We start from the raw sequence: 9323 nt of genomic DNA on the forward strand, positions 1-9323 counted from the left end.
CCATGTGCTGCTCCTTTTAAGGGAAGGGACGACCAGTCGGCCCGTCACTCCAACGCTCCCAGGCAGCGAGGCCAGCGGCATTCTCTCAACGGGCCCACGTCCACTCTGTCCTGTCCTGTGAGGCGGCAGAGGGCCGTGACATGTGGAGGTCACCGGTGAGGCTTTGGAAGAGACTTCAAAAAAGAAAAAACAAACAAAACAGGGAAGAATAAAGTCCTCAGAGACAAAAGCAGCCCGTCTATCTGAAGCCTGAACTGTCTCTCTGCAGATTTCTACTCCAAGCTGGTCTCCACTTAAAAAGTACAGGGCTGAGTAACCCGGACAGATGGGGGAGGAGGGGAGAGCTCGTCCTACACTGAAATTCACAGTGGAAAAATAAAAATACACACATTTTCTCTTGCATTGTTTACAAATCACAGGCACTGCCGGCATATTAGGGAGAGCACAAATGTCTGAGAGATATTTACATGTCAAGATGAATTAAAACAAATTGACTCCTCTCGCTTCCCCTTCGTTTAAGTTATTGGTGCGCCACCTTTCTTACCTCCCCAGTGAACTTAATTTTAACACTGGTGCTCTTTTTTTTTGTTGGCCATCACCTTTTATATTACCCCTTCCCCAATAATACTATTTTTCAATATTTTCTGTTTTTTTTTTCTGCCTTTTCACATTTTTTTTTTTTTTTTTCCTTTTTAAATCACAGGAGAAAACCAAATTTAAGGCTATGACATTTTCCTCTTCCCTTTCTTCAAAAAATAGCCCATACTTAAATTATTGGGGGGTAAACCTGGAGGATAAGGCACAAAACACAACTTCCTTATGAATAAGGTTGATACACAGGGAGACAACCAAACATGATGAGGAAAAGAAAAAAAAATCTAAACACTTAAAAATATCACTTTCTAATCAATGACCTTGACATCTTTGTAGATAAGGAATGAGAAAGGATTCCAAAAAACAAAGCAAAACACCTGTCCACTTAAATATAATTGTGCCTTGAGAGGAACATAGCATTTATTGCCTCAATATTCATTTTTTGGGGGAGTTTTTTTCTTTTTTCTTCTTCTTTAAATTCCTTCCCTCTTCTCAAAAGCAGCAGCAGCGGTGTCCTCTTGTACATCCGTCCACTTGGTTGTTTTGTCAGTTACATGGCAGCCATGTTGGAATGTTCTGGTTGGCCACATAGTAGTTGCTGAAGTTGTGGTCGCGGACGTAAGGCGCCGGCTGGTAGTAGCAGGTGACGCAGGACGCGTCGGGGATGGCGTTCTGCTCCGCCAGCACCCGGAAGGCCATCAGTGAGATGAGGTGGAGGGTCTGCCGCCGCTCGTGGCCCATGAGGCACACGGTGCTCTCGTTGACCACTCGCCGCAGGATCATGAGGTAGTCGTACTTGCTCTTCTCCTCGCCAATGAAGTGGCTCTGCAGGTAGGCCTCCACCTTGCGCTGCTGCTCGCCAATGTCGGGGAAGTCGATGAAGAAGCGCGAGCACATGTAGCGCTCCAGGCCCTTGAACTCCTCCTCGCTGGCGGGCCGGAAGTCCCGCACCAGCAGATTGCAGTATTTCAGCAGGCCGCCACCTCGGATCTCCTCGGGCCGCTTGGTGGCGATTAGCTTGTTCCTCAGGTGGCTGAGTGCCGCGCTGAAGTCCCCGTACACGCTCTCCCCACTCACCGTGGGGTGAAAGGCCTGCGACATGGGCGTCTTTGCCAGCTCGTAGTAGGAAAGCATGGAGTCCAGCACAATCTGAAAGGAGTCCACGCTGAACTCAAACTGCCGGCGTATTGAATCCACAAACTTGAGCTCCACGTTGCGGCCGTTATTGTTGGAGAGGGAGATGAGGCTCCAGCGGTCCTGCTCCGTGTTGACCTTCACCAGCTTCTGGACGTAAGCCTCTTTGAGAGTCATGGGTGTAATTTTCTCTTTGTTCACACCCTCGGGCAGAAAGTCCAGCAGGGTGCCCAACACCACGTCCTTAATGAGCCTGAACTCTGCCTCGTGCGGCAGGTCCACCCTGAAGATGACATCAAGGTCCTTGTAGCTCCAGCCAATGTCCTGCACCAGCACGTGGCTGGCCGTGGAGCCGTTGAGACGTACGTCCTTCACGCCGATGCCACGCAGCTCCAGGCGGGAGCGCACCCGCGCCACAATGTCTTTCAGCCGCACTTCCAAGGTGGGGAAGTTCCCCCGTCCATGAACGGGTACGACCTCCGTCAGGACCTCATTCAGCCGGTTCACCTGCTCCCAGGTCAGGGCGCTGACGGAACAACTCTTTGATTCCTCCTTGTTATCCATCTTCTCACAAAGCTCAGATCAGCTACAGGCAGGAGAGACAAAACATGTGAGTTATGGCCATTTTTACCCTTTTTTTTTTTTCCCCCATAAGAACACAAAATACTGACACAAAGCAGTGGACATCAAAACAACCATAAAATAGAAAATAAATTTTAAAAAAATGGAAATAAATCAAATCTGCTTTAAATGAAACAGCACCCGCATCATGATCCATTCAGCAGAACATGAGCACGAGACAACCTGCTCGCTCACACACACACCTCTACACACACACACACACACACACACACACACACACACACACACACACACACACACACACACACACACACACACAGTCAAAGGGCTCGTGAGTGAGGCAGCGTTCTAGAACAGCTACCACGCGAGGCTTTTATTCCAGAAGCGCTGAGAGACAAACACCGAGCTAGCTTAAAGAGCACTACAGCCGCGGCTCTGCGACACAAACAGCGGCGCCCACAGCCCAAAACCAGCCGCGGCGACACGAGCTATCGCCGCACACGTTTCGCCCAAACCCCCCCCAGTGAACCACCCGTCAAACTTATCCGGCCACACTTGAGTTTTCAAAGCTAACGGTAATAAGAGCTAACTCCACTCGGTGCTAGCTGCTAACTGTTAACGTTATTAGAGGAGCGGCGGAGCCTGGTGCTAGCTAAAGTTAGATAACGTTAAACTTGGCTCCGTGTCACTTCAGATGACGAGCAAACTCTCTATATTAGAAAACAAACAAATAAATAAATAAATAAAAGTTACGTACTGGGAGTTTAAAACAAAATAAAAGTCCGTTTTAACGCTACGCTGGAACATCAGAGCTGATGTCACGGTTTTTTTTTTTAATCGTAAACTTTAATTTAGCGATAAACTGACACTACTTTACCCCCCAACACACACACACACACACTCACACACACACAACTAGGCTGCTAAACTCCGACACGAACACTTTCACATGAGTTTTACATGACGAAAAACTAAGTACGTACATTTTCCAAAAGCGGGCTCTGGACGCATTCACGGTCGGATAGAGAGGCTGTTAGTTCGGGGACTGGTGCAGCAGACACCTCCACATAATCCACCGCCTTGACACAGAGAGAGACGCACACACGCGACGCAGCCGCAGGAAAGTCAGTGTTTGAACCGCTCCGCTCGGCGGAGACACGCCTGTTTTATAAAGCCGAAGCACGACCCACGGAAACAGATGTACCGCCGTGGCACGACACAGTCCCCCACCCCTTCCCCACTCCTGCCCGTGCGACAGCGTGGATTTTACGGCATAAAAAAAAAAATCACTCACAAAAAACGTGGCGGGATTAAAGCAAAACAAAAAAGTCCAACTTTCATCATAAGCAGATCATGAAGCCGCAAATTCGTCCCGGTTTGATTGTTGTATCAATGCGCCGAGCGGAGCTTCTGATTGGTCGACGAGGTTTTTGCGTTGCCAAGTAACCGGTTGTGAGGCTGTTTAAAAGACTCCACAGGTAAACAGGTGTCACCATGAAGCTGCACCAGTTCATCACCAGTTCATCACCCACTCTGGGGCACTTGGTTTGGTTTTTATTACATGTTTCTGGAATTTAATGTTTAAATATGCAAAATTAGACATTTTTCTAGTTATTTATGCATTAATTTGCATAAATGTCTAGAACAAAACAGACATTTTAGAGCCAAAGGTTTTAACATTTGTTTTTTTATCACTACATAAACCAGAAAACACTGTCAACACTCATTTAAATGAAAGGAAAAACAACTTTCGCAATGTTAGGGTTAGGGTTAGAATATAGAAAAGGAAAAGTGGAGATTTGAGGCTCAGAGTGAGAAAAAAAACAAACTAGTTTTGAGAAAACCGCCTTTAAAGATGTGATTTTAAAAAGAAATCTGCAGACACAGAGAGACAAAGTGAACCTAAATGTGTATTTTGGCTGTTTTCTTCCCACCAGTCAGAATGAAGACATAGAAACAATAAATAACGTTTTAAATAACGATGATTTCCCCTGTAGTGTTGTGTGTTGGTGTGTTATGTTGCTCCAAAATTGTACAAACATCTAAATAAAGATGAGGAGCACACACACAGACATTAAAGTGAATACAAAAGTTTATTAAAAGGCCTAAAAAGCTCATTCTAATATTTCCTCTTCCCTTGAAGGGAAATGAAGACAGGATAAAAAGTATAAAAAGCCCCCACAAACCAGTCTTTAACTTGATCTTAAAGTTCAAGTACAGCACTTTTAATTCAGTTTTAACCCAAACTGAACATTAGCAGTTGTACAGACAGCATTAGGGTTTGCTAGGTGTACCTAATAAACTGGCAACTGATTGTGTGTCCATATAACTTCCACTTGTCTCTAACAACCTTTTTCCACACTAACACATAGACTATATTTCGGTGAAAATATTTGGTAATCTTACAGTGTTGTAGCCTGACATCACCCAGCTTCTATCGAATACTGTTTTATTTAGATTACATCTTGGTAGAAAACCAGAAATATTGCTCAGTTCAAATCAACCAGACTCCATTGAGAAAATCGGTAATTTTACACAGGAGTTGTTTGTCTACCACTGTCTTGATCAGATAGTTTCTTTGTGTTATTATATGACTTTGGTGTTTTAAAGGGTTAGTTCATATACAACACAATTAGTAATGTAACACACAATTAAACAAACAGACTAACAGATTGAAGCAGCAGTGGAGCAGCCACTCCCGTGATCTGCACGGTAAAATTGCCACTTTTGTCAATGGAGTCTGGTGGCTTTAGACCGAGTGATGTTACATGTAATTCTGGTTAAACCAAAAGGATGTTGTGTGATGTGTAAACCAGGACACCAAAGATTACCTGCACCGGAACTACTAAAGCAATAATCACTGCATCCTCCTGTTCAACCCATAAGAACCCTTTTCTCCTTCAAGTAAAACTATGGGGGACATAAAACCTACCCTGACTGTCCAAGATCTGAAACGTTAAATATATGTCACAGCATTATTTCTAGAAGCTGTTTCATATTGTTTTTTTCATAAAATACAGTCCAGACAGGTTCATATAATCTAGGACAGGATTAGAGCTGTTAAATTGTCTGAAACTCACCTTTAAATAACCAAAACAAGCTGTTTATAATCAGCTGGTTGTGTCTCAGGTGTTAATCAGGCAGACTGCCATTTTGGAAAAGGTCACAGGGTCACATGACTGCACCAGGAAGTTCAGTAGCCGTCACTGAGGGACTTCTGGAGTTAAATTCAAGGATAAAGCTGTAAAGGGACATTTCCAGAATATGTAAAAGGCCAGCGTGGGTCCTCATGGGTTAAGTGTGCTCATGCACAGCTGCAGTCTGTGGCTCAGTGTTTAATGCCGAGTCCTGTGCATTGAGCCGCGGCTGTAAAAAGCTTGCGGTATGTTTTGGAAATGGGAGAACAGGCTGTTGTTCAATAGCAGAAGAATGAAGAGCCTCGGCCCCGCTGCTGATGGTCCTGACAGGCCTCTCTGCACACAGGAAACACTGCAGGCAGATCTGCTCTGGGCGAATGCCACCGACCCAGCAGGGGAAACTCTCCCTCCGATTTCTGCAGAACAAACTTTATTTCATTCAGTCAATTCGCTAGAAGACATTAAACATTCCTCTGTAAAGCTCTTCCTGGCGCGCACACACACACACACACTCATACATTGACAAACAGCACAGCTGCGTTGTCGAACCCCCCCGTGACAAACTCTGGAAGTCAGCTCTTCCCTCACTGAGACATGAATGATGTAAGGAAACCACAAAAGGTGCTCGTGTGAGTGTGACGATTCTTTGGAAAGTAAAACAGAGTCACAGAGCAGAGAATCTCCCTGAAACAGAGAGAGAGCGTCGCCTTGTGGAGGAGATTTTACTGTGAAGACAGAAGATTTCTTCAATAGACAACGGTGACGTAGCTTAGCGTTAGCATACGGTGTAACATAAAGCAGGTTATGGAAGAATTAAAGCTCAGCCAGTGGAGAACAACATGACAAACAGATTAACTAGTGTGAATAAGATGTAGATCTAAGTATATATCCAAAAACTACCACATTTGGTGCTGACAGTAGTGGTTATATGTCATTTTACATCGTCATATTTTCATAAAACAAGTAAATTGCTGCATTTAAACAAAAAACTAAAAAATGCTCCTCTTTTTAACAAATGGTAATTATTGCAAAATGAAGTATATTAATTCCAAAGTGTAAAATTTAACAAGCTCGTTAAGAAAATTAATCATTCTGAAAGCTGCCTTTCTTTGTTATTAATGAGGGACGTCCAAATGCTCTCAAACCCTCTCTTCCTGTCTCTCACTTGCTGTATCCTCACTGTTTTAAACAGGTCCAAACTAATAAAAACATGCAAGCAGACAAAGCAAAGTATGAAATAAAAGGATGAGATTGTGGCGCTACAATAAGTGCAGGGGCCAGAGAGGAGGCTCATTTGTTCTGCTCAATAATGAGTGTTAAAACACCCCCAGAAGGCCCCGGATGTACGAATCCCTCCTGCTTTATGTTGGTGAGCACATTAACCAACAACCCCATCCGTTATGCACAGATCTCTGATCTAGTAGATCACTCGGTCCGTTTATTTAAAGCACAATCACACTTTATCCACTGACAGGCTCAGATTGTTACTCTAAGTGTGTGACAGCATTATGGAAAGGATCCCTACAGAGAGAGACCTGGAAGATCCTTTTGGTTTAACCAGATATAACTGTTATGTTGCTCGGTTCAAAGCCACCAGACTCCATTGACAAAATCAGTAATTTTACACAGGAGTTGCTGCTCTACTGCTTTCTGGATCACTTTGTTAGTTTGTGTTATTGTGTGACTTTGGTGTTTTAAAGGGTTAAATTCATATTCAACACAATCACTTGTGTATTACACAATAACACAAACAAGCTAACTGATCGAGGCAGCAGTAGAGCACCAAGTCCCGTGTTCTGCAAAGTAGAATTACTGTTTTTCTCAATGGAGTCTGGTGGTCTGAATAGCGCTGCGCAACAACTTATTCTGGTTAAACCAAAAGGATCTTCCAGGTCTCTCTCTGCAGGGATCCTTTCCATGATGCTGTCAGACAATGTATATAACAATCTGAGCACTTTAAACACTTTAGTGGACGTACTCTGAGTCGGCACAATTTCCCCAAAGGATCACATTACAGCCGTTAAAGCCGGACTGCTGGCAGGGCTGATCTACTGGACCCACTCCAGAAGGTTTTGTACCTGCCAGTCACTCCAAACCAAAAATATGTGAAACTAGGGCCAAGGTTTAAAAATAGAAGGCATCCCCTTTAATTGGCCAATTTTTTATGGTGCAATACAAAAAAAAAAGGGACCTTTGACTCACCTCTGTGTCAAAGGGTTCTTTCTTTTCAGTTTCCAAATACGATTGTTAAAGCTGAGCTCAGTATCTTCTCTAAGCTGATTGACGTGTGTTTTCTGCTTCACTGGAAAAGGGATGAGATGTGTTTAGATACACACACACACACACACACACACACACACACACACACACACACACACACACACACACACACACACACACACACACACACACACACTAAACAGTGAGGCAATGAGAAGGAGGGTTGCAGGTTAAAGGGAACAGATGCAGTTTCTTGCAAAAGAGTTTTCTGCTGTTTTCAGGGGGGAGTGCCCGGGGTGAGGAAACAATGAGGTGAGCTGAAACCACCGATCGACAGTGTGGCGCTGCAGCCATGTGAGCTGTACAGTGTGTGTGTGTGTGTGTGTGTGTTGCAGGGGAGCCCCTGAGGCAGTGGGATATACATCAGTGTGTCAGCAGCAGCACTGATAGGAAATTTGTAGACCAGAAAGGGGGTTTCCTCCCTCTCTCTCCCTCTCTCTCTCTGTGTATCACCCTTTAATATCATTAAAACTGATATTAAAGTGAAACTCGTAGAAGTGACATAAGTAACTCAAACACCTCTGATGTGTTTGAGGTCATTTCGAAACGGCGTCACTTGAGAAGTTTTACTTTTCGTCTGTAAAATGTCTCAGCTCCAGAACTAAATATGTGGTCAGGCAGGTTTAGACAGAATCAAGCTGCATAGTTTCTGGACCTGGTCCTGGACCGGGCCCTTCTGTTAGACTGAACCTCGGGCCTCAGGGTGCCCACTGAGCTGTCTGGGTGCACGTTGACCCGAGTGGGCGGACGGGCGTGGAAAGCAGAAGCAACTCTCACTGAGCTGTTCTGGCTTGCAGAGCGCCACATGTCAGGTGGAGGAGTGACACAGACTCCCCCATCTCTCTGGACACACATCCTGAACATCTGTCCTCTTTTGTTACGCAATTTTCTGAATAAGTTCTCTTAAGAAACACGACTCCAGATGTTAACCAACGCTGGTGAGTGTGTTACTGACCGGGGGAAGCAGCCGAGTGTGTACACACACATGTGCAGGCTGAGCATTAAAGGTCGAGGGTAAGGATGGAGATCTCCATCAGCTGATAAAGGTCATGTGATATGATCCCATATTCTACACTGTGTGCTGTGTTCAGCACCACTTGCTGTTTAAATGGATGAGTTTCCCTCTACGACACAGAGTGTCACTGCATTGCCCCACTTTCTAGGAGTAGCACAACACACACACACACACACACACACACACACACGACACAGACACAGACACACACAGACAGACAGACACACACACAGACAGACACAGACACACACACAGACACACACACACACACACAGACACACACACAGACACACACACAGACAGACAGACAGACACACACACACACACACACAGAGACTTATAAGTGATGGAGATGCTTTCAAACTTCTTGTTCTAGCAGATCTGCAGCAGCTGCCTGTGGAGTGAAAAACGAGAGGCGAGTGAAACCAGGAAGTGTGGTAAACCGTGTAATCACAACAATGGGGTCCATCACATGATGCCAGTGGGTCAAAAAAGACCTTTTGTGAAAGAGACGTCTGTAAAACAGTGGATCATGTTTTTGATTAAATCATTCTATCCTCTCTGAACCCACCTCTCTTTAA

General features: G+C 44.8%; 1 protein-coding gene across 1 annotated transcript; it reads right to left on the bottom strand.

The window, feature by feature from the left end:
- Window positions 1-870: 870 nt before the first annotated feature.
- tent5c (terminal nucleotidyltransferase 5C) lies at window positions 871-3433 on the bottom strand. Its single transcript, XM_070837756.1, has 2 exons — window positions 3294-3433; window positions 871-2314 (listed from the first exon to the last, which is right to left on the bottom strand). The coding sequence occupies exon 2, from the start codon at window positions 2290-2292 to the stop codon at window positions 1141-1143; it is 1152 nt and encodes a 383-aa protein (XP_070693857.1). The 5' UTR covers window positions 2293-2314; window positions 3294-3433; the 3' UTR covers window positions 871-1140.
- Window positions 3434-9323: the final 5890 nt, after the last annotated feature.

This window comes from Pempheris klunzingeri, chromosome 10, assembly GCF_042242105.1.
Source record: "Pempheris klunzingeri isolate RE-2024b chromosome 10, fPemKlu1.hap1, whole genome shotgun sequence".
NCBI classification, from domain to species: domain Eukaryota; kingdom Metazoa; phylum Chordata; class Actinopteri; order Acropomatiformes; family Pempheridae; genus Pempheris; species Pempheris klunzingeri.